Raw genomic sequence first — 24,539 nt, 5'->3', positions numbered from 1 at the left:
CATCAATCTACTATTTCTGCAGTAAGGAATTCCCGTTGCCTACCATGGGAGTTCGTCAAGTCTGAAATATCACCAGAGCATGTTTAATAGGTAGCCTGGCTCTGGTATCACCTCAATGCAAAGCAATCTGGAGGTAGGCCTACAAGTTAGCACACCTCTTGATGATAATAATGCTAGCCGCCACCCTTGTTAAAGTTACTTTGCTAACGTAGCGTATTGTTTGCTTAGCCTATAGGCCTACCCTACGACTGACTAACTAACTAACCGACAAACTCCCTTACTAAATTGAGTACATGTGTTGCACACTTGAAACAAAATGTCTTCAAAAGTATGTTGAAGGTGGTTACATTTATTTCCATTCCAATAACTTCACACATTGCATTTCGATTCGCACTTGTAGGCTATGCTGCTTTTTTGTCTCGTTTTCTTAGAGCCCTGCGTTTTCTTATCTTGGACTGCCACCTACTGGATAGAAAAGGAAACAACCTAATAATTACGTGAACAAAAATCTACAACATTACTACATTTAGCAGAAACAACATGTTTGAATGGCCATAAAAGGATAAACCATGGGGGGTATACCACACATTACCTTGGTGTTAGGGTAGCTTACTCTGCACATGCCATTGACAGTGATTTGTAGCTTCAGTCATTTGCATCATACTAAACATCTGACACCAGGAACTACTGATGCCTGAGCCAAAGGGAAAATGATCATAAAAGAGAGAAGTTGAACTTTAAAGTTTATAAAGATGGTTTGGCTCTTCATTGATTCACTCATCTGAAAAAAAAATTGTTTTAAAGATATGTTCATAGCAAAAATGGATGCATGTGATTAATTTAGATTAATTAATCACAGAGTTTGTGGGAGTGGAAGGGAGTTCCAGAGTTTGGGGCCAGCCACGCTAAAAGCCCTGTCACCCATGGAATGGAGATGTGCAGTGGGGGTGGATAGGAGGTGGGCATCAGTGGAGCGTAAGGTGCGGGTAGGTTGCTAAGGGGTCAGGAGGCTTGAAAGATAAGAGGGTGCAAGATTATGTTGGGCTTTGAGTGATGTATTTGATGTGAGAGTCAAAAGGAAAGGGTAGAATCAATTGTGACACTAAGGTGTTTTGACTTCGTAGAGGTGGTGAAGTAGCCAGTGATGGATAACCGGATGCCACCCACCCAAACCTCTTTTCAGTCGACTCCCATCTGGCAGGAGATACAGGTGCCTGCGCTCCCGCACCAGCAGGCTCGGGTACAGCTTCTTTCCAGAGGCTGTAGCACTGCTGAACAAAACTTCACCTCCTGTCTAGCATTTGCACTTTAGCTGTTACTAGTTTACCTGTTTACTTTTTACTACTGCACTGTTTACCTGTTTACATTGACTGTATTGCACTGCTTACCTGTTTACATTACTCCTACACTGTTCCACCTATGACTTTGCACGGCCAACAGCACTATACATTATATATTACATGTGTGTGTGTGTGTGTGTGTACTGTATATATATACGTATATACATAGTACGCATGGAGTACTTTATATATAAACAAACTGAGACAACCCATTGAAAGAGCAGAACATACACTTTCAAATGATACCTTGGTTATACATGTAATCCGAGGTAAAGGCTACATAAATAAACAACACAAACAACACACCATTATATAGTAGCCTAATTTTAAACATGTTTAACTAATAAGCTATGATATCTATACAATACAATTAGCAATAATGGGGCTAATAAGTGTCATAGGTAGTTTAGGTTACATATCATGCCAACATTATAAACGTATTTATATAGAAGCAGATCTTAACATTGTGAACCACATGGCTCAGTTTTCAGAAACTGCCACATCAGAGAATGGAGTAGCATCAGACCTCATCCTCCTCTGTGTGCTTATACCCAGCAGTTCAAAATAAAAGCAAACCATGTTTAGCCATTTTGACTGAAAGGTCATCTTATTCTGTTTTATTATATTAGGCTCTAATTAGGATAAGAGGCACATATCAAATGTCTCCTTCATGTAGAGAGAGATGATGGAGAAGATGTGATTGAGGATGATGGAGGTGAAGAGAGCAGGGGGTACGGCTGCTCTGAGCACAGTGAGGACATGACACAAGAGCAAATAGGCAGAGCAATGCACAACAGCTTTTGCCAGAGGATCCAGGACCATGGGCAGATAAATTAGCAAATGACCACACCACAGTACGCATAGAGTCATGTCATGTAGCTTAAACGTAACCTTAGCAACCACAGTAGAGTAGGCTAGAGCATGCTGGGAAATGATCAGAGAGACACCACAGTACGCATAGAGTCATGTCATGTAGCTTAAACGTAACCTTAGCAACCACAGTAGAGTAGGCTAGAGCATGACCCTCTGAATGCATGCTGAGCTTCGTGAAATTCCGTTCCGTCCATGGGGTAGCCAGACAAGAAGTTCATGTATACTATGTTAGTAAATACTTGCCGGCAGAGGGAAGTTGAAATGTAACATATTTTGTACATATAGTTTCTCCAAATCCGGCAGTTAGTAGTTACTTTTATCCTATACGATTCTTTGTGAATACAAGCCTAGAACTCATTTATTGTCATTTCAGTTCAAAATCCACAAGTTCAGAGATGGCAGAACTAGAGAGTTCCTGCACTTTCCCATGTGTGACATCATGGGTCTAGAAGTAGGGAATTCTGAAGGGGCGCATCCTGATGACCTCATCAACATTTTAAAAGGTCAAATAAAAGATGGCCATAAGGTAATAATAAAAACACACAGACACACTACTACTACTACTTTTACTTCATGTCAGTGTGAAGCACGGGAACACTTTAGAGCTGTTCTTCTTGCTGTAGTTTAATCCTAGGAGCCCCTGTTCAGACACAGAGCCAGACTTCATCAGCAACCCCAGTCTGAGGGATGGAACTCATTGGCTTCTAAGTGTCATTCCAGCAGACCAGTGTGCAGCAGGATGGTTCCTTTGAGAAGATGAGGCCCATCAGAAAACAGGCCAGTGAGATGGGGTAGTGATGATCAACATGTTCACACTAATATCACTAGTACTTATGGCTCTCCCATCCAAGCACTAACCAAGCAGACATCTGCTAGACATCAAGAGTTCAAGCTTCAGCCACCCATACTGGGGTCCACATGCCAAAGGGTTTGAGTCCTGATCCCACCCCATCTCTCTCTCTCTCTCTCTCTCTCTCTCTCTCTCTCTCTCTCTCTCTCTCTCTCTCTCTCACTCACTTCACGCTCCTATCAGACTCAAGGCCTAAAAAGACCCCCAAACATCAAGTCAGAACAAAGACTAAGTAAAGGTCATGATCAAGGAAAATGTCTTCCTGCAGGAATCCCTCAGCTTACTGTACAATGCTACCAAAAGTGGATCAGGCCCAGAGGTCAAGAAGGACATCAGAGTGATCTACAGGAGCAAGAAGATCAAGGAGAAGGTACGTTTTCATCAGAAAATCTGCCTGTGCACAATATCTACACACCAGATATATGTATAGGATACAGTCATCATGTCTCCTCTCCTCTCCTCTCCTCTCCTCTCCTCTCCTCTCCTCTCCTCTCCTCTTCTCTTCTCTTCTCTTCTCTTCTCTTCTCTGGGTAAACATTTCTTCAGATGCAGGAGTGCAGTAACAGACTGAGAGTTCCCTTTAATGAGTTTGTTCAATGGAGACACATTCTCTCTCCCTCACATACACACTTAGACACACAACTGGATCTGGTTGTACAAAACCCATTGCTTAGACGTGGCTCAACATGCAGTGCCACATATGGTATGGCCATTCCTCTATAGTGTGTGTGTGTGTGTGCGTGTGTGTGTGCATGTGTGTGTGTGTGTGTGTGTGTGCGTGCGCGTGTGTGCGTGCGTGCGTGTGTGTGTATGTACACTTTGTTGAACTCTGCACTGAATTGTCCTTTACTGAGCCCCTGATGTCCATAAGTAACAGGCACCTCATTCTTCATGGATTTTCTTTTCAATTTGTCGGTGCCGATGCTTTCATGTTTACAGGTGGGCCACACCAGGCACGTAACTTAAGCGTTCCATTCACGTTGTGTCTGCAACAATTAGCTTCCACTGTAATCAATGGAAATTACTACACCAGGGGCCGTATTCACAAAGCATTTTATCTTCAATTAAAAGAGTTTTCTCTTTTAAAGTTATTCACAAAGCCTATCAGACCTACTCTTAGTAAGGAAAAGTTAACTCCTAAGATAACAGACGAACTCTGTTGCTATGGTTGATGTCATTACTTATGCACGAGCTTGATTGAAGTAACCACCTTGATTGGCTGATGATTATAATGTGGGAATGATTCCAAAAACCTCCCCTATGATGATAAGTGACAGGTCTGAGAATGTGTGCACTACACAAGTAGTGCTGAGGACAGAAGCTGATGAATAAATAAATAAATAAATAAATAAATAAATAAATAAATAGCCTAAAAGAATAAAGAGTAAGATAAAACAAATAGCCTAATAGCCTATTGACATCAATCCATATGGATGCTTATCTTGCCATCACTTGTCATTTCATTTGATGGTGATGCCAAATTGTCCACCATTTTATTATCTGTGGGGAAGTTCCCAGAGAGGCATACGGCAGCCAACATAGCTGCTACAAAGACTTCTGTCATGGAGGAATGGGGGATTCTGGGAAAGGTGAGATGCCTTGTGACTGATGGTGCTGCAAACATGATGGCATGTGGGACTGTGTTGCCAGTCAGACACAGCATTTGTATTAGCCATGCTTTAAAGCTGGTTGTGAAGAAAGCCATTGACCAGACACCGGGTCTTGAAGAAATCAGGGGCAAGGCCAGGAAGATTGCGGCCTATTTCAGGACCAGCACCGTGGCCAGAGAGCAGAGCGGCTCCTCAGCATCCAGCAGCAGATGGGGATGCCCACTCACAAGCTTGTGCAGGAAGTGGACACACGCTGGGACAGCACCTACCACATGATGTCCAGGCTGCACGAGCAGAGGGAACCAGTCGGTGCTGCAGTGGTGTCACTGTGCACCCATTTGGCGGCTCTGACCTCTGCTGAGTACCAGAGCATGTCTGAATGCCTTGGAGCATTGTCTCCCCTAAAAGAGGCAACGGTGGAGCTGTCAGCAGAAAACACTGTCTCTGGCTCCACAAGTGTTCCCCTTGTGCGAATGCTGAGGCCATAACTTCCACACAGCGGGAGGTGAAGGGTGAGATGGCTAAGCAGCTCTGCAACAACCTCACGCGGCTCATGACTGAAAGGTTGAGTCACTACGAGACAGCCAGTCAACACTCCCTGGCCACTCTCCTGGATCCACGATTCAAAACAATGGGGTTTTGCAATTCAGGGAATTCCCAAAATGCTGTGAGAAGGCTCACGGCCGAATGTTCTTCTCCTTTAAGAGACAGCACTCCACCTGACTCAGAAGCACAAGAGCCTGCTGAATCCTCAGCTATGAATCTATGGTCAATATTGCCATTACATTAATACACAGGATTAGATGTTAAAATCCCTTGTGCCAAAATCCAAGGTAAAAAACACATTCAGAAGCCCCTGCTCAAGTTTATTTTTAAAAAGCACACTACCCACAAATCCGCCAACAAATGGTCACAAGCACAATACAAATGGCCCATCCAACAGCAGTAGCCTATATAGTATGCGGCATGTCATTGGGGTTATCAAGTGGGCACCCTCATTCACCGATGTTTCGTTAAGTTAGGCCCACGACACCTCATGAAGGCTTAACAGTGAAACCAGCGTCCTGGAGACACTCCCCTCCATGCTGCCACCATATTACCACATTGAAATATCCAATACCCAAAATACTCTTAACCAGCCCAGGCATGGTCAAGGTTGGCTAGGTTGGTCCGTCCCGTTGATGTGGACTGAACCATAACCATAAAAAACCTTGGCCAACCAACCATCAACCTAGGCACAGCCCATCACAAACACAAAACAAATTAGCCAGTTAGCTTGGCCCGTTAGCTTAGGCCCCATCCCAAACACAAAACAAATTAGCCAGTTAGCTTACGCCCCATGCTGCCACCATATTACCACAACAAACATCCAAATACCCTTACCCAAATACCCTTAACCAACCTAGGCATGGTCTAAGTTGGCTAGGTTGGTCTGTCCCGTTGATGTGGACTAAACCATAACCATAAAAAACCTTGGCCAACCAACCATCAACCTAGGCACAGCCCATCACAAACACAAAACTAATTAGCCAGTTAGCTTAGCCCGTTAGCTTAGGCCCCATCCCAAACACAAAACAAATTAGCCAGTTAGCTTACGCCCCATGCTGCCAAAAACCTGTTTCGTTAAGTTAAAGGTTAAACAGTTAGCTTACCTTAGCTTGCGCCTCAGGAAGGGTAACTTCTCCTTACCCGCAACCAAGTCAAATGAGCCAGTTAGCTTACCTTAGCTTGCGCCCCAGGAAGGGTAATTTCTCCTTACCCACAACCATTCGCTTGCCCGTTCTGCTGCTAAAGACATGTTACTAACCACCTGCCTTAGACTTCGACCACAAATGCCCAATTCAGACAGCAAGCCAATAGCAGATCTGGCCACAAACCCACGTGCACCGATTTCAAAAGGCCTTAATCGTGCACTCCAACCTCGCTTAGCTGCCTCCTCTGCTATTTCAGTGTATTTAGCTCTCTTCAGCTCATTGGCCACTTCCACTCTGTCTTCCCAAGGAACAGCGAGTTCAATGAAGTAAACTATCTTCTCTGAATCCGACCATAGAATTACGTCGGGTCGTAGCTTAGTACTCACTATATGTGGAGGTACCGCCATCTGCTGGCCAAGATCAACCTTCATTTCCCAGCCCGCCCCATTTTTCAACTGGCCGGTTTTACACCTGGCCTTCGCAGAACAAGGTTTATCCCCCTGACGTACAACGTTAATTTGCCTTACCCCTTTACTAGCTGCTAATGAATTGACTTCTCTCCTTTTATCCTCTATTGCCGCTGCCACACATTTCAATACCTGGTTATGACGCCACGTATACCGCCCCTGGGTGAGACTTACCTTGCACCCTGATAGGATATGGTGGAGACTGCCCACACACGAGCAAAGTATGCATTTATCATCCTCACCAAACCATTGACTTAAATTCTTGGGAGATGGGAGCACATCATATGTAGCACCTAACATAAATTTGATCTTACCAGCTTCCATGCCCCATAGATCTTTCCATTTAATCCGTCTTTTTTCCACCCCTTCCCAGTTCACCCACTGCCCTTGTTTTGCCTGCGACACTGCCTTAGTACATCTTACAGCCTCCTCCTGTCTATGCATTTCCTCCACTACCATTTTCCTCTTTTCTCCTGCAGAAGCCTTACTCCACAAGGGTTTACTTGCACCCACCCCTAGACCCTCCCGCCCGTGCTGCACATGGCCCATTATATCCCTATGCTTCAATGCTGATTGAGCTTGCTTAACTGCCTGCTCTGGGTTCCACTTCCTCCCTGCATTAACTGTGGGTGCAACTTTCCTCACCACTAGGTCCTTGGACTGAGTAAGAGTCAATTCCAATCTAGCCTTAGCACACTTAAATTCCTCTGTCAGACTAGATATTGGCAACTCTACAATACCCTTCCCATACAAGGCTACACTGCTTAAGTAGCGTGGGACTCCGAGCCATTTTCTGACAAAGGAGTTGATCATTTTTTCCAACCTCTCTACCTTTGACAGAGGAACTTCATAAACTGTCAATGGCCACATTAGCCGAGGCAACAAACCAAACTGCAAACACCACAGCTTGAGCTTACCTGGCAGCCCCGACTTATCAATTTTTGCAATACCTTGCCTAGTGACCTGTCTCAAGTCTTCAACCTGTGACCATGTTTATATTGTATTTTTGTAACGCATTGTTTTCTGTCCCCATTCAGGAACTGGCCTATGGGATTTGCTGAAGCCACATGTTTGGGAGACCAGGAAGGTGAAAAGTGCCACTGCAAATGCCACTGTAGAGGTGCAGCAGTACTTGAGTGAGCCAAACATCCCACGCTCAGAAGACCCACTCCAGTTTTGGGCTCAGCACAAGCACGTCTATCCTCATTTGTATGTGCTGGCCCCAAATATTCTGTGCACACCAGCCTCCTCTGTGCCATGTGAGCGGTTTTATTTCTAAAGCTGGTGAAGTGGTCAGCAAGAAGAGAAACAGACTCAGCCCTGGCACAGTGGAACACATTCTATTACTGAATAAAAATGACATTTCATTTCTGTTCCCACAAACACTTATCACCAAGCACAATCATATCCCCCTGGCCTGTCCATGAGCACTGTTATTGTCCATAAGCACCATCACTGACCTGTCCACGAGCACTGTTATTGTCCACCATCACTGACCTGTCCACAAGCACTGTTATTGTCCATAAGCACCATCACTGACCTGTCCACAAGCACTGTTATTGTCCACCATCACTGACCTGTCCACAAGCGCTGTTATTGTCCATAAGCACCATCACTGACCTGTCCACGAGCACTGTTATTGTCCACCATCACTGACCTGTCCACAAGCACTGTTATTGTCCATAAGCACCATCACTGACCTGTCCATGAGCACTGTTATTGTCCATAAGCACCATCACTGACCTGTCCACAAGCACTGTTATTGTCCATAAGCACCATCACTGACCTGTCCATGAACACTGTTATTGTTCACCATCACTGACCTGTCCATGAGCACTGTTATTGTCCATAAGCACCATCACTGACCTGTCCATGAACACTGTTATTGTCCACCATCACTGACCTGTCCATGAGCACCATCACTGACCTGTCCACGAGCACTGTTATTGTCCACAAGCACCATCACTGACCTGTCCATGAGCACCATCACTGACCTGTCCATAAGCACCATCACTGACCTGTCCACGAGCATGGTTATTGTCCACAAGCACTTTCACTGTCCCAAAGTATGTCCTTGCCACTGTCAAAGCACTTCCCTGTGTGACACAATGCTATCCTAACTCTCACCACCCGATTTCCTCATAGAGTTCTGAAGCTTCAAGTACTGAACCATTTTTTTATACAATTGGATTGAAAGCTTGACTGGTTCAGAAAGCTTCAGTTTGCCATCACTACACAGCACTCAAAGAATCCTACATAGTTATGCATGGGGTCAGTTGTTGAAGGCAATATGGCAGTTATCTACACATATCCCGCCCATTCTTGTAATGTAAATAACCTTGCGTATGGCTCCCCGCTTCACTTTCTACGACCATGGCAACTTTGACAGGGACAACAGGGAGGCGGGCATATCCAAGCCCTGAAAAAAAGCCCTAAAAAAATAATGTGATAATGTGTCAATCATGACATTGAAACATTTAAAATGCCTGGTCAGAGACCACCAGCAATGCCTTCACTGACCACCAGGGGGCACTGAAAACCTGTGTTTTTTGTGAAGCACATTGAAATGCTCATGTGTATTACCTTTACTATACATGCATTTTCCTTGCCTGTTTGTCTTGATTATGTCTTATGTTTGTCTTCTGTTACTGCAGCCTTGTATATTGAGAGTGCCTCTAGGGGAGAGCTGTATACTGCAAAGGGATGCCAGTGTAGAGAGTGCTGAAGAGTGCCCCTAGTGGCAAACAGGGAAACTGCAAAGGCATGCCAGTGTAGAGAGTGCTGAAGCATGCCCCTAGTGGCAAACAGGGAAACTGCAAAGGCATGCCAGTGTAGAGAGTGCTGGAGAGTGCCTCTAGTGGCAAACATGGCTGTACCATGAAGGGAAAAAGAATTGACTTCTGCTACAATACTGAGTCATGCCACATGCAGAAGTTTTCGGATGATACTGCAATTGTGGGGTGTGTCAGGGATGGGCTGGAGGATGAGTACAGAAGCCTGGTGAAGAACGTTGTGCAGTGGTGCAAACTTAACCACCTCCAACTCAACACTTCTAAGACCAAGGAGATGGTGGTGGATTTCCGCAGGTCTAAGCCCGCCCTGCTACCAGTCTCCATTGATGGGGTCAATGTGGAGGTGGTTAAAACCTACAAGTATCTGGGCTTACAACTGGACAATAAACTGGACTGGTCAGCAAATACTAAAGCACTCTACAAAAAAGGGCGGAGCAGGCTATACTTCCTGAGGAGGCTGCGCTCCTTCAATGTCTGCAGTAAGCTCCTCAGGATGTTTTACCAGTCTGTTGTTGCCAGCGTCCTCATCTATGCTGTGGTATGCTGGGGAGGAAGCACAAAGAAGAAGGATGCTGGGCGACTAGACAGGCTAGTAAATTAAGCTGGCTCTGTCGTGGGAGCCGAACTGGAGTCCATCACTTCAATATCAGATAAAAGGACCCTGAGCAAACTGATAAACATCTTGGACAGTGAATGTCATCCACTCCACAGCACTATTAAAAAGCAAAAGAGCTTGATCAGCTGGAGACTTCGCTCACTGCCATGCACAACTGAAAGGCTGAGGAAGTCATTTGTCCCCAGGGCCATTGAACTGTTCAATGCTTCACTAAAGGGAAGAGGAGAGATAGACTGCTCTGCATAGTCTGTTTACATGCTATATTAGCACATTTGCACAACCCCTCCCTCCCTCCTGGACTGTGGCCGTACTTTATACTTTATTGACCAATGGCTGTAAAAGAGACTAAATAATTAATAAATGAGAAATGAATGGGGAGGAAAGAGTTAAACATTCATGACAATATGAGTTGCTTTGCTCTTGATAGTATGAACACACCTTAAACTCCTGAGAAAGAACAAGTCCAGCCAGTTCTCTACAGGGAGCGTCTGAGACTCAAGGAAATGACAAGAGAATAAAACTCAAAACTGTAAGTTACTTTGTTTATTAAATATGAATTGTCTGCAATGATTGTTACATTTCTCTTGAGGTTTAGAGGTGACTGTACATAACGTAGAAGAATAACAAGAAGAACAGCGATAACAGTCCATTGCATTTACATGCAACGCAATAATTAGTTATAGTGGAGAAAATGCACATGCTGTATGACTATAACTACAAGAGACATAAATGAATGAGAAGGAAAGAGTTAAACATTCATGACAAGATGAGTTGCTTTGCTCTTGATGGAATGAACACACCTTAACCTCCTGAGACAGAACAAGTCCAGCCAGTTGTCTACAGGGAGCGTCTGAGACTCAAGGAAATGACAAGAGAATAAAACTTAACACTGTAAGTTCCTTCATTTACGAGCTGAGCTGTTTGCAATGATTGTTACATTTCTCTTGAGTTTTAGAGGTGACTGTACATAACGTGTGTATGTAATGTTTGTATGGAGTCCTATCTGTGGCCCTATTAATAGCAGTTTAAGGTAAGAGCAGAATGGCCATCTCAGTGCCCATGCATCTCCAACCATTGATCCTGTTCTAGTATAGAAAAGCTAAATTGTGGTTAGTTCTATTAGAACGTCACAGAAGGAACTCTGAGTTCAACTTTACCACCTATTGTTTTGAATTATATGCCTGGATGATGCAACCTGTTAAGTAGTTTTGATAGTTTCTTTATAACTTTCTCTTCATAGACACTCTAGACAGAGATAAACATTCATGACAACATCAATAATTATCGGTATTTAAATCAATGGGACAAGCCTAGATTTTCACCTGGGAGGTTGGATCAGAAGATTCCAGTTAGATTTTTGTTTATTTGCATATTTCCATGGTGTGTGTGATGTAATTTGTCAGTCATTTGTGTGAGGAATGAGTTAAACATGTATGAGAGATGTTTTGCTCTTGATAGTATCACCACACCTGACTGAACAAGTCCATCCAGTTCTCTGCAGGACTGTGAGTTCCTCCCCCTCATATGAGTTGTAGACGATGTTCAGTACATTTGTCTTGAAGTCTGTTTGTAATTAAGAGTCCTATTTGTGGCCCTTTCAGCAGTTTGTAATAAGAGGAGACTGGCATAATGAGACTACACTTTCACTTGGTTCTAGTCACACTGTAACCTGAATTAGTTGACATTACTAGAACATTGTGTGGAAACCGAATGCCTTAAACCATTCTAGATTTTACATAGCACAAAACTAAACAGGTTGATTTGTGTCAACAAAGACCCTTATGTGGATGCTGTAGACAAATTAAGCTTACATTAGTAGTCTTCACTCAAAATCTTTAGTTAAATGATCTGTTTCAGGAGTCCCAGTTGTACAAAATAACTATTATAGGTTAAGGATAAAATATGAAAAAGCTCATTCAAATATAAATGAATCTAAGTTATGTTTATGTTCTTGTTTTATTTTGATTGAGATTACTGCATTAAATAAAATGTTTTATTAAAAGTTGAAGGGAAGGAATTTATCACACGTAGGGAAGCTTTTTATTATTGATAAACATGAACAAACAGCATTTAAACTCATAAATATTCCACATGCAAGTATCTCGAAGATGAAGAACCTATAAAAAACATAAGAAAACAAACTTTTAGCTCAACATTGACTCTGTTAAAAAGCAAAGTTTGCTAATTTACTGCTATGAATTAGCCTAGAAATCTAGACGCACCCCTAGCGGCAGCGAATTACATTTGCTGCCAGGGCTAGTCTAGCAACTCTCCGTTGGCTTGTGAGCTCCAGAAATCGAAACTTAATCAGGCCAATGAAATCGTGTAAAGAGTCGTTAGGTGGGCTTAACATAATGATTGATGGCAGAGTTGCAACGGTTTGGCTTGAATTCCCTGCTACTTGAAAACAAATAAGATGGATGTTGCTGCTGGCGAACAGTGTGACACGAGTTAAGCTTTTATTAAGTTGGCAAACGTTTGAACTAGCCAACTAGCTCCGCTGGTGGGAAACGCATGGGACTCATAGCGCTGCCGCTGTCCTATTGCGTGCAGAGGGAATTTGAAAGACAACTGATTATCCCGCCCCTCGGACTGAGCACTGCGAACGGTGAGTGTCCAGACCCTACATTTTAATGTGGGTCTGGCTCGTCAGGCTAAAGTCCTTCCACTCGGCGGCCATATTGCACTTATCAGGCATCTATTTCAGGCAGAACCGCATATGCGCAAGGCTTCATGACACCAACATCACTCCAGCTGCGAGATCACAATAGGCCTACATGACTGGCACAATGTAACTTTCCTAGGATTACTAACCTAACTTACAGTAAACTAACCTAGGCTAACTTTTGGCCCCGGAAAGGGCAGAATATGTATATATGACATGTTTGTGTTTCGATCTATCCCCATACATTTCCATGGGAGATTCTTTGAGTGTTGTATTGTCTGAAAGCATCTGTGTTGAAGATTGCCTCTAGTGGCAATCAGGGAAACTGCAAAGGCAAGTTTGTGAAGAGAAGAGTCAGGAGGTCACCTCTAGTGGCAAACTCTGAGACTGCAACTATGTAAAATGGTCAAGACCCCATATTGTAATTTAGCCTGACGAGCCAGACCCACATTAAAATGTTGGGTCTGGGGACTCACCCTTCACTGTGCTCAGTGTGGGGGTCCTCCCACAGAACATGTTTAATTTGTGTGATGTGATTTCCTGTATTCTGGTGCATTTTGGGGATGGCCAATACTAAACTCAATCAGATTCATAGCCTACATCCTGATTTGTTGATATTGAGACAAAGATTCCATGCAAAGGCTCCGTGCAGTAATCCATCCCTGTATACACAATGTGATTGGCCCTATCGAAGTTTAATTTTTCCAGCTCGCAAGACAACATAGAGTTGCTAGATTGGCCCAAATAGGTATATTAACCCTAACCCTAACCCTAATCCTAGCCCAGGAAACGTGAAAAGTGTCAAAGCATAGGGCTCTTGTCACGTTAGTGGCAGACACATAGGAGGCATCATGCAGGTGTGTGGACAATGATCTGTATTAAAATAAAAGAGATGGTTGAAGTAAAAAAAAAATCTGGATGTGTGTATTGTAAATCTGGATGTGAGGGTCAACCCTGGAGCAGACAATGGGGCTTAGCCTACATGGTTTTAGGCATAGATATTAGAAAGCTAGATACATTGTCTGTTGTTCCATCAGGTGGCATCGTAAACACGGCCGCCATATTGGTGGGGGCAACACCTTTATTGTCTATGGGCAACACTTGCAGCCAATCACAGACACCTGTCTGATTTCCAATCAGAGTCACATGCTCCTCCACTGGCCTCCAGTGATTGCTGCCCCCACCAAGATGGCGACGCTATTTACGTACGTTCTGGAGCCCAATGCGGTATCTAGCTTTCTAATGTCTATGGTTTTAGGGTCCCTACCCTTGACCTCTGGGCCTGGCCTGGGATGAGCGTGCGCTTAATCCAGACCCAACTGTCATAAAGCAAACTAGACTACAATGGCCAAAGACCTTAATCTGTACTGAGGAATTTACTTTAGCCTATAGGCCTACACCTTAACATTTCTATTCAAGATTCAAGACATTTGTTCTTTCTTCCTGTAAAAATACTACAGTTCTGATTCTTGTTTAGTTACAGCTGCATGTTTGTTGAGCTTCTGTCGTGGAAAAACTAGTCCACTTTCGAATCCACTAACAATTTATCACTTGACTATTACTAATTAGCACTCTGGGACAAGGCGTCCGAAGGAGACAGAACAGACAGGAGATCTCTGAAGACTGCTGAATCTTTATTCACCGTATTGCAGTGATAATCCAGTCTAAACAATGTTCAGACCAGGTGTCAAGCAATAGGGTGAGGTGAGATGTCATCAGCTGGCGCCCCCCGATGAGATCTGAAATCAAAATGGCTGCGGCCTATCTTTTATACTCCTTAGCCTTGAAGTTGGGCCTTCTCGCCTCCCTCGAAAGACACCTGTTGGCCTATCAGCATCCACCAAGGTTACGGATATTGGTGGGACCCCTTGTCATATCATGCATAAAAATTATATGCAAAACTGTCTGATTCTGTTTTTTTCCAGTTACCATTACCTCATCCTCTCACTCTTGACCGTCTAGGCCCAGTGTCACTGTGCACTCATTCACCCCACTCTTTGACACCTGGCCTGGTCTGCTTAAGATGTGTACAGGCCTTGAAGTCTCATAATCATTGCAGTAATATCAAAGTTTATAAAAAAACATACATGCATCCTTTAAATCATAGAAATCCACCACACTTCTTTCATCATCTTCTGTTTGTTCGGTGTCTTCTTCTTGTCAGAATATTGAAAACAAAGATAGCGGTTTATGTTTAGCTACAGCTATAATCTATAGTATGCGGTGACACATGAAACAACACTTAAAGCTCCATTTGTCTCATGTACATTCCCAGAGAAATTCTCAACTGCTAGGATGAGTGTCTCTCAGGAGAGAGAGGAGGCTGCAGGTCACAGTGAGACACTCAGACCAGAGTCTGCAGCACACAGCTGTGTGCAACCAAGCAGCAAACCAACACTCTCTGATGGAGGGTAAGTGAATCCACAGATACAGTACACATCATACCTGTCCCCACACACTCTGATGGAGGGTAAGTTGATCAACAGATACAGTAAAAGAGCAGCAGTAAAAACAGAATTCAGTAGCAATAGTGGACATTAGACTGATAATACCATAGGTCCCATCTATAGTTACCATTATTAGACTAACTAGATGTACCGCAGAGCGGTACAAAATATGACCGCTGCCCAGTCCAGCACATTTTTTCCACAAAAAGAAATCACGCTGAAAGGCCTATATGATTGTCTCTATATGTCTCACTAAATTGCATGATCCACACTCAATTCTTACTGGTACCAAAACATGATTAGTTCATAGATTTCACATGTAAAATTCATTTTATACAACCCCACCCCCATCTTGCCTGTTCATAATTCTGAGAAATTCTTGAATTGTGTGCATGTGTGTGTGTGTGTGTGTGTGTGTGTGTGCGTGCTTGTGTGTGTGCCTGCGTATGTGCCTGTTTGTGCATGTGCATTCATGTGTACATATGTCTACTGTGTGAGTACGTGTCATACGTATGATTACTGTGAATTAATGTATGTGTGTGCGTGTATCTGTTTATGCACATGTGTGCATATGGAATGGGTTTACATGACCCCTGGAGGCAAACATACGGAAAAAATTGGTCCTCCTAAACCCTACGGTTCTGGAGATATTCACAGAAAACTGTGTCTGCCCTACCCTCCTTTAGGGGGGTCCAGTCCAGCGTGGGGGCTACAGATCAAAACGAAAAACGATGGTTCCATGCCCACCAAGTTTCGTGTACCCCGGTGTTCCAGTGTCCCGGGAATCCTTGACGGAAATTTGGACATGCGGGAAAAAAAAGAGAAAAAAAAAAAGCTTCGCTGTGCGGCGGTCATAATAATCTATAGGTAGCATCTACACGTATCATCTATAGGGAAATAGCCTGGGCATGAGAGTATTCTCATTATGGATTAATATGGCTAATCCCTGGGAATAATGATCTCCTTGCAGTAACACTTCTGCAGCCTTAAGTCTGATTTAGGGGTTCTGCACGTTGCCTACACCATTGTGAACTTGTGCAAGTTAAAGGTTAACTTATAGAGTGTAGTTTAGTTTCTTATCTCTTTATGTAACTAGACCACAGACACACAGACCTCCATCTCTAGTGCCCAGCTCTGTCCATGAAGAGTGATCGGTCCATGGGTGGTTGATAGATAGATAGATAGATAGATACTTTATTGATCCCCAAGGGTATGCCCCACTTCAGCAGTGAAGCAGTTCCATCAGGTCTAAAGTGAGTAGTTATCAGTCTGTAGACATTCAGTCGCATGCAGTTCTACAAACAAACACACACACAAATTAAACTCTCTCTCTCTCTCTCTCTCTCATGTGTGTGTGTGTGTGTGTGTGTGTGTGTGAGAGAGAGAGATATTAATTCAAAAAAGGAGCATGCATTGTTGTAATATTACTGTAAGTGTGAATAAATGCAATCACTCCACAGAGGAATGAGTTGTTATTCAGTTTCTCGTGTCTCTTTATGTAACCAGCCCACAGACACACAGACCTCCATCTCCAGTGCCCAGCTGTGTGTCCATGAAGAGTGATCGGTCCATGGATGATATGCCCCACTTCAGCAGTGAACCAGTTCCATCAGGTCTAATGTGAGTAGTTATAAGTCTGTAGACATGTCAGTCACATGCAGTTCTACAAACACACACACACAAATTAAACTCTCTCTCTCTCTCTCTCTCTCTCTCTCACGCACACATGTGCGTGTGTGTGTTTGTGTGTGTGTGGTGAGTGTGTGTGTGTGAGAGAGAGAGATTAATTCTAAAATGGAGAATAGTGTTGTCACGATACCAAAATTAATGTTTCGATACCGATACCAAGTCAAGAATTGCGATTTCGATACTTCTCCGATACTTTTTTAAAAAAATTTGATTTGGGGGCCCCACCACCTTGACATCATCATCAGTAATATTGAATATACTGTAGTGTGATCATTCACACCAGTGGCCATCCCAGATTCTGCTTGACTCTCTCCACACAAACACACATGGAAAATGATGGCTTATGTCATATTTCATATATTCTGCATAATTACTAGTAAATATATTTAGCAATTTGAAAACTATTCTAAAACTATAACTATTTTTAAACTATTACACTTAGGCATATCTTTAATGTGGTGTGTAGGTCTAATTGAGTGCACATTGGTGATATGTAGGTGTAATTGAGTGCCTGTCACTTTAAGAGATAAGTGAGAGTAATTGACCTTGCCTCACGGTTTTAGTCTAGTGAATAAAAGTTGCACATAGCGCATAGGATATGTGGATGCAGTTAATTATGTTTTTGTATGTCATTAGATAAAATAAATGTTCAAAAAATGTACAAGTCGAAGAAAATCTTTCTGGGATCATAGAAGAGATAAGTGTCTTGCAATGTTCATTAATGATTTTAGCAAGCAATAATTGTCAAACGTAACCTGAGCTAGCGGGATAGTTAGCAAGGATCTCTCTTCAGATGTAAAAGTTTGCCATGGTTGCTAAGCCTATTTCTAAATTACATTGAACCCAAATAGGCCTAAATGACCAAAATCCCACAGCCTAGGTAGGTTAGCAACACAAACTTGTGAGATGCAAGTGAGCAAATCAACTTGATATTAGCCTATTATGATGTGTTACCATTAGTGCTGTCACAATACCAAAATTATGGCTTCGATACGATACCTGCCATAAATATCACAATGCTCGATACTAAAACGATACTACGGCGAAATCCAAAGATATCTGGAAAAGAAAGGACTCATACCTCCTCCAAGTGTATTGAGTCATTTGTGTTGAATTCGGTGCACTTTTGTAGTGTGCAGGTCAATTTTGTACGACGGAGTATTAGGGCCACACGTGAAGAAATTTTTTTTTTTTTGCCATGACGAGATTAAACTCGCCATGTCGACATTAAACTCAACATTTCGAGAATAAAGTTGAAATATCATGTCGACTTTAATCTCGACGTGTCAACATTAAAATCAACATTTTGAGTTTAAAGTTAGTTTGGAGAGAGAACGACCGCTCGGGGCGATTGAAAGGGAGGACGAATGAAACATTGCAGTTTTCTTCGAGTGCAACAATGATTAGACATAGGCTAGGCCTACATCATGTGGACAAAACATAGAACATAGGCCTATTAACCTCCGTTGCTCAGCCAAATACTTTCCTGTTATCACGGAGTTACAGGCGATAAATGCGATGGTCAAAAGTAAACGTCATTAGCGGTTTATTTATTTATTGTAGGCCTATTATTAAAGAGTGTTTTTCATCTAAAGGTTCAACTTCATGCTTATAGACTAGGTATACTAAGTGCTCTCCCCAATCCCAGACTTTCACATTGCATGTTTGTTTGTAATGGATGCAAAACAGCCTATTGCTGAATGTCTATGGAGGGACGAATGAAGCTGTCCTCCCGACCAGGCAACCCCATTCTAAGTAAATGCACACATATTCCCTTACGGGATCAAAAGAGTATAGGCCTATATACTTAGATATATATCTGTGTTTATAGCCTGCTATATGTATTGCAGGTGAGACATGGAAAAGCAGTTTTAGAAAAATGAGTTTTGCCATGTTAACCTATGGAGAGTGACGGCCTGTGGGTCATGAAGGGCAGTTATTTGGATGTACGGTGGCCTTACCCACGTAAAACAGAGTGAAATAACATTTTGTAGCCTACTATAGAAACATTATATCATTGGAAACATGTATTATTCTAGCTATATAATAGTGCATGGTATAACCGCGAGATACAGCGCTTTACGATGACGGCAATGAGTTAACAGAAGACGCAATCTACAGTAGCCTATCTGAATATCTGCAATCAATCTATCTGAAATAACACCTATTTGAAGTAGGCCTATTATTCATGTCATATATTGTGTGTTAGTGTAGGCTACATAGCTTAAACTGTATATGTTTAAACTGTATTTCGAGTTTAATGTCGGCATGTCGACGTTAAAGTCGCCACGTAGAGATTAAAGTAGATATGATATTTCATCTTTATTTTAATCGCGCCATGGCAAAAATATTTTTTTTCTTCATGTGTGGCCCTAATACTCCGTCATAATTCTGGGTTCTAAACTTCTAAACTTCCTACATAATCATTATTTTTTATAGTAGGTAAAATAGTAGGCCTACTTTGTGTAATTAAGTCCTTTATTGTTTGTTATAGTTCATTTACATTGTGTTGTGTTTTGGCAATAAAGTAGCTTTAAATAGCCAAACTAGGCTAGATCAAGGTCAGTGTTGAAATTACTGCATGTAAATCACTGAATGCTATGCAGAGGGGCCTAATCTTTAGGCCATCTGATGTACAGTATAGGCTACCCTAGGCATCCCGTGTTCATGGGATTTCTTTGACAGTTGCAAAGGGGAAAATGTGAGGATAGTCTTCTTTGCGCCCAGTGTACAAGTACGACGTTCCAACCACTCAGGTCTTCGTGAGATAGGCCTACACCATTACCTGTTGCAATATATCTGTGTGCATTCCTACATTACGTCTATTTCTTTGATAACATGATTTGCTACCACGTAACAAGCCGCTATTATTAGGACTCAACACGCTTTGGTGGTATTATATGCTGTGGGCTTTAATTAGCGCATTTCTGGTAGCCTATCCTACACCTGGGCAATAATTATTGAACAAATTGCAGTGTACATGCCATGACAAATATTACCAGTAGTACTGACCGAACATGAAATAGATTGTTTACAAGTTATGGTAATGTTATTCGGGCGTGAACATTGCGCTTTCATCACGTTAGCCTATGATTACAGTTCGTAATCATCTCGTCAAAATTATTACAGCTCGTTATGTCTCGTCAAAATTCATTGATGAAGGAAGGTTCGCTTTATCCCAGATATCCATACTCGTTCACTTAGGCTAGACTAAAACAGATAAGAAGAACTTGGCACTAACCATGTAGTCGTGTTTTCTATAGCATATTCGTTAACCTGTCGTTCACTAGTTCGCCCTTCTATATGATTGCTTCAGCTAGACTAGAATGTATGGGAGAAGTGCGTGTTTGGCAAGGTAGCTGTCCGTGGTCCTGGAGTGCCTGGAGCGGACATCGCGATAGAGCGATGACCGCTTGCACCCCCCTGTGTAAGGAGGATGAGTAACAGGGCAATTGGTGAAATGGAGGAGTAGGGGGAGGAGGGGGGATGATTTCGCGAACGTTGGAGCGTGTGACGTATGGAAAAGGAGGTCGGCTTAAATAGGCCTACCCTGCGGCGGCAGTGGGTGAGTTGATTGCTGTCAATCATCCCGAAGGCTCCACCCGAACTTTGTTTATAAAACATCATTTCACTAGTTCGCCCTTCTATATGATTGCTTCAGCTAGACTAGAATGTATGGGAGAAGTGCGTGTTTGGCAAGGTAGCTGTCCGTGGTCCTGGAGTGCCTGGAGCGGACATCGCGATAGAGCGATGACCGCTTGCACCCCAAAAGATCACAGAGAAAGGCCGCTACCAACTACATAAGTGCTTGCTGAGCGAGTCGTAAATCCGCTAGATTGGAGCGGATGTAAGACTGGTAGGCATCCGAGGACCAACGGCCCAGTATTTTAATTTGTTGCTCCGATAAGCCGTTTGAGCGCAGCTGTTGTGGCAGCTCCTATCCTGAAGGAGTGTGCGGAGTAGCGATCCGCGGGAAAACCAGATTTGACTAGAATGGTTTTTAAGAGTGTCTGGAATCTGTGGCGAGTGATGGGTAGCCCTTCGTCTGACACGAAGGGCGGGCTAGTAGACGAAGCTTGAGCTGACCGATATGAGATGTAGTGAGATAGGTATTGGAAAGGCTGAAGATCTGAGGCGGAGTTAAATGGATATGGAGTGTCCTTTTCGGGACTGATCGGTTTTACTCTGTTTGATGGTAAATCGAATGGTGTCTTGGTCTAGCTGCTCTAGATCTGCGATGCACGGGTGGACATCGGGAATGAAGAGAGACGAAGGGCATGTAAACTCGCTACATCTCAGCAGCCCAAAAAGGCCAGTAGAAACATAACGGAGATGGTGGAATCGGAATGCGGTGACATGACCCTTTGCGAAGGGTAGCGAGGCGGGTGGCGAGAATGCTTGAGGTAATGGGAAGGCGGGAGTCTTGGGGGACTGGATGTTGCCTACGGATACCTTTAATTAACAAGCCTATCCTGGTGTCGGAGAAGGGGCATTCGGAGCCGTGGGGGCGTTTGTAGAAGAAATGAATGCCAGCTAGGTAGACTCTAATGGAAGAAACTTTGATCCCGAGTGAAGTGTGGGCGTAGGTGATAAATGATGATATGGTGACTGCATCGAAACTGGGAAATGGTAGTGAGTGCTTTGCGTGGAACTGTTTGAAGCACGACCAAGCAGTCCAGTAGGACTGCATGGTCCTGGGTGCGAGTGCTTGAAGGGCTAGGTCGGCCGTGATGGGCTGAAGATAGCTGAGGGGGTGGTTTATGGGAAGATGGTCTCCGAAAAGCTGGGGAGTGGAGTAGGGTACGGGTCCGCCTCTGGAGCCGAGCTTCTGAATCTCTGGAATTTAAGACGAGAGAGAGAGTCAGCAATTCCATTGTGGCAACCGGGGACGTGCGCGGCTCTTATAATAAGCTGGTAGCTGGCTGCTATCCAGATTAGACGCCTAATAAGAGGGGAAAGCGCAGGCGATTTTGAGCTCGAGTTATTAATGACGTGCACTACGGCTTCGTTGTCGCTGTGGATTATCACACTCTTGGAGGTCCACTCATTCCCCCAGGTAGGGCCGTGATGGCTATGGGGTAGAGTTCGAACACGGCTGACGATTCGTTTCCAGTTGTTAGCTCTCTGAACTCTAGTGGCCACGGGGATGCAAACCAGCGCCCTTTGAAAAAGCCTCCGAAGCCTGTTGAGGGGGCTGCGTCGGTGTACAACTGGAGCTCTTCTGGAGATGATTGGCAGTCGTCGTAGAACGTGCACAGACCATTCCATTCGTCTAAAACATCCTCCAGAGTTTGATATCGGCCAGACACTGGGCATCTAGAGATACGACGTCTTCGAGAGATGGGGTTGCTGAGCGCAGTTTAGGAGATGCGAGATGAAAGGGCGGCCCTGGGGAATGAGTTGACTAGTGGACACTCGACCGCGCCGTGACTGGGGCTATTGCAGAGGGGACAAGATGGCTTAAGTCCTAGGAAAACGCGGTTATGGAGCTCCATATCGAGCGCGCCCCAGTAGTGGTTTTAGTTCCAGAGGCCGACTCTGGCAGCGCATTTTGCTGAAAACAGCCGGTGGTAGCCTACGTATGAAAATGAGCTCCACCGTAGGATACGGCTAGGCCGGCGATGATGGCCAGGTAGTCATTTAGCTTAGTCATTTGCGTCGACTGGAGAACACGAAACAGACGACTTCTGTGTAGTTGGTAAAAGCTACGGTGAACTCGGGAAATGACAGGGTTTTTGATGCTGGGCCAGAATTTTTTAGAGAAAAACCAGTTCGCCGCAAACTAGATCCCGGTTATGAGAGGGAATAGGAAGGGAGGGAAGAATGGTAGAAAGGTCTACGTCTGCACCTGACAAGATGAGGTTCCTGGTGGACGCTGTGACGGGTGGTGGTTCGAATGCTGCAGCGTGAGGAGGCGGTGGCAGGGCCTGTGCTGTGGCTAAAGAATAGTTTTGCTGCCGGAACGGGACGTCGTGGTCCGAAGCACTCGCTGAGTGCTGATGACCCGCTGCTGCGGGCTGGTCTAGCGCGGAGCCGGGGAAGAGATGGGAAGGGAGAAAAGGGGGGAGGGAGGGAGCGGTCGCTAATGCGACCGGAAGGGGAGCAACCTGGGACAGGGTCGCGGGAAGTGGGACGGGGAAGGAAAGAGGGTTAGGGGGGAGTAGCGACGCTGTCGCTATCGGCGCCGACTGAGACCAGGTGCTCGCTAACTCATAAGAGAGATGGGGAGCTAGTGAGGTGACTCTTCGAGCTGACGCTTCGTGAGTTGAGGCGTGCTGTACAGACGTGGCTCCCGGAATGGAAAGGGAAGGGGGGAGAGGGGGGGAGGGAGGGAGGGAGCAGTCGTCGGAACGACTGGAGGTGGGGCAGGCCTGGACCGAGTCCTGGCTAGGGGAGGTGGATGGGGGAGGGAAAGAAGGAGTGGGGGGGAGTAGCGACGCTGTCGCTACCGGGGCCGTCTGGAGAAGTGGGGTTGGACCCGGAAATACGACGGAGATGCGGCGGGAATGGGCCTGAGCCGCTGACGTGGCAGTGGCTGTGGCTGAAGCAGCGGAATGATACGCTCTGAAGCGTGTGGTGCCGGAAAGTGCTGTCGGCGTGCCCGGTTCGCGAGGTGGCTGGTGGTGTGTGCTTCGTCCGGCTGAATGGCCGGCGGAAGGAACCGCGTCGGGATGCCAGAAGGAGCAGCTTGCTTCCTGGTCTGGGGAGGAAAACAAAGTGAGGGAGCGGGAGGGCGAAAAGACCGGGTTATCCGACTGCGTTAGAAGGCGGAAGAGATGGAACTTCCTATCCGACATACGGAACGCGATGCCGCGGGAATGGAGAGTGCTGCGGATGCGAGCCACTGTCCAGTGGGTAGGGTCAACGCCTTGCTGGCGCTGGGTGGATTTCCAGTTCCATGAGAGCTGTCTTGTCAATCCGAACAATACGCAGACTGAATGATTTCGCGAACGTCGGAGCGTGTGACGTATGGAAAAGGAGGTCGGCTTAAATAGGCCTACCCTGCGGCGGCAGTGGGTGAGTTAATTGCTGTCAATCATCCCGAAGGCTCCACCCGAACTTTGTTTATAAAACATCATTTAGCGATTGAAAATAACTGTAATCCGTTTCTTGTGTCTCTTTATGTAACCAGCCCACAGAGACACAGACCTCCATCTCCAGTGCCCAGCTGTGTGTCCATGAAGAGTGATCGGTCCATGTTGGATATGCCCACCTTCAGCAGTGAACCAGTTCCATCAGGTCTAATGTGAGTAGTCATCAGTCTGTTGACATGTCAGTCACATGAAATTTTACACACTCTCTCTCTCTCACTCACTCACAGGGAAAGCAATGGGATATGCTTGTAGGAATACACGTGTGTGTGTGTGTGTGTGTGTGTGTGTGTGTGTGTGTGTGTGTGTGTGTGTGTGTGTGTGAGAGACGCTGGGGGTCAGCACAAGGAGAGAAGAGAGGAGTCCACTTGCCCCCCGTAGCAACAGAGAAGAGCAAAAACGAGA

At 44.6% G+C, this 24,539-nt stretch overlaps 1 protein-coding gene and 2 long non-coding RNA genes across 7 annotated transcripts in view; 1 reads left to right on the top strand and 2 right to left on the bottom strand.

The window, feature by feature from the left end:
• The window catches only part of LOC121718788 (NACHT, LRR and PYD domains-containing protein 3-like), a 1,510,793-nt gene that overhangs the window by 1,151,214 nt on the left and 335,040 nt on the right, over positions 1-24,539 (top strand). For 4 of the 5 annotated variants that reach the window (XR_006034019.1, XR_006034018.1, XM_042103945.1 and 1 more), the window contains exons 7-9: positions 16,451-16,465; positions 16,876-16,974; positions 24,176-24,289. The exons of the other annotated variant lie outside the window; for it this stretch is intronic. Coding sequence is in view for 2 of the 4 variants with exons in the window: in XM_042103945.1 (XP_041959879.1) it covers positions 16,451-16,465; positions 16,876-16,974; positions 24,176-24,289 (228 nt within the window). In the remaining 2 variants the exon portion in view is untranslated. The remainder of the gene's footprint in view (positions 1-16,450; positions 16,466-16,875; positions 16,975-24,175; positions 24,290-24,539) is intronic. 5 annotated transcript variants of the gene reach the window in all.
• Positions 1-24,539, bottom strand: part of LOC121719058 — a 25,848-nt gene extending 1,309 nt beyond the window's left edge. Inside the window, exons 1-2 of the long non-coding RNA XR_006034117.1 lie at positions 24,398-24,539; positions 4,215-4,217 (exon numbers count right to left, since the gene is read on the bottom strand). This is a non-coding gene — a long non-coding RNA (uncharacterized LOC121719058). The remainder of the gene's footprint in view (positions 1-4,214; positions 4,218-24,397) is intronic.
• LOC121719067 lies at positions 5,738-15,312 on the bottom strand. Its single transcript, XR_006034127.1, has 3 exons — positions 15,196-15,312; positions 7,238-7,242; positions 5,738-5,751 (listed from the first exon to the last, which is right to left on the bottom strand). It is a non-coding gene; the product is annotated as an uncharacterized LOC121719067 (long non-coding RNA).

The sequence above is a fragment of the Alosa sapidissima genome, chromosome 9, assembly GCF_018492685.1.
Source record: "Alosa sapidissima isolate fAloSap1 chromosome 9, fAloSap1.pri, whole genome shotgun sequence".
Lineage (NCBI taxonomy): Eukaryota > Metazoa > Chordata > Actinopteri > Clupeiformes > Clupeidae > Alosa > Alosa sapidissima.
Note: the sequence above shows the minus strand (reverse complement) of the source record. Positions and strands in the feature narration are given on the sequence as shown.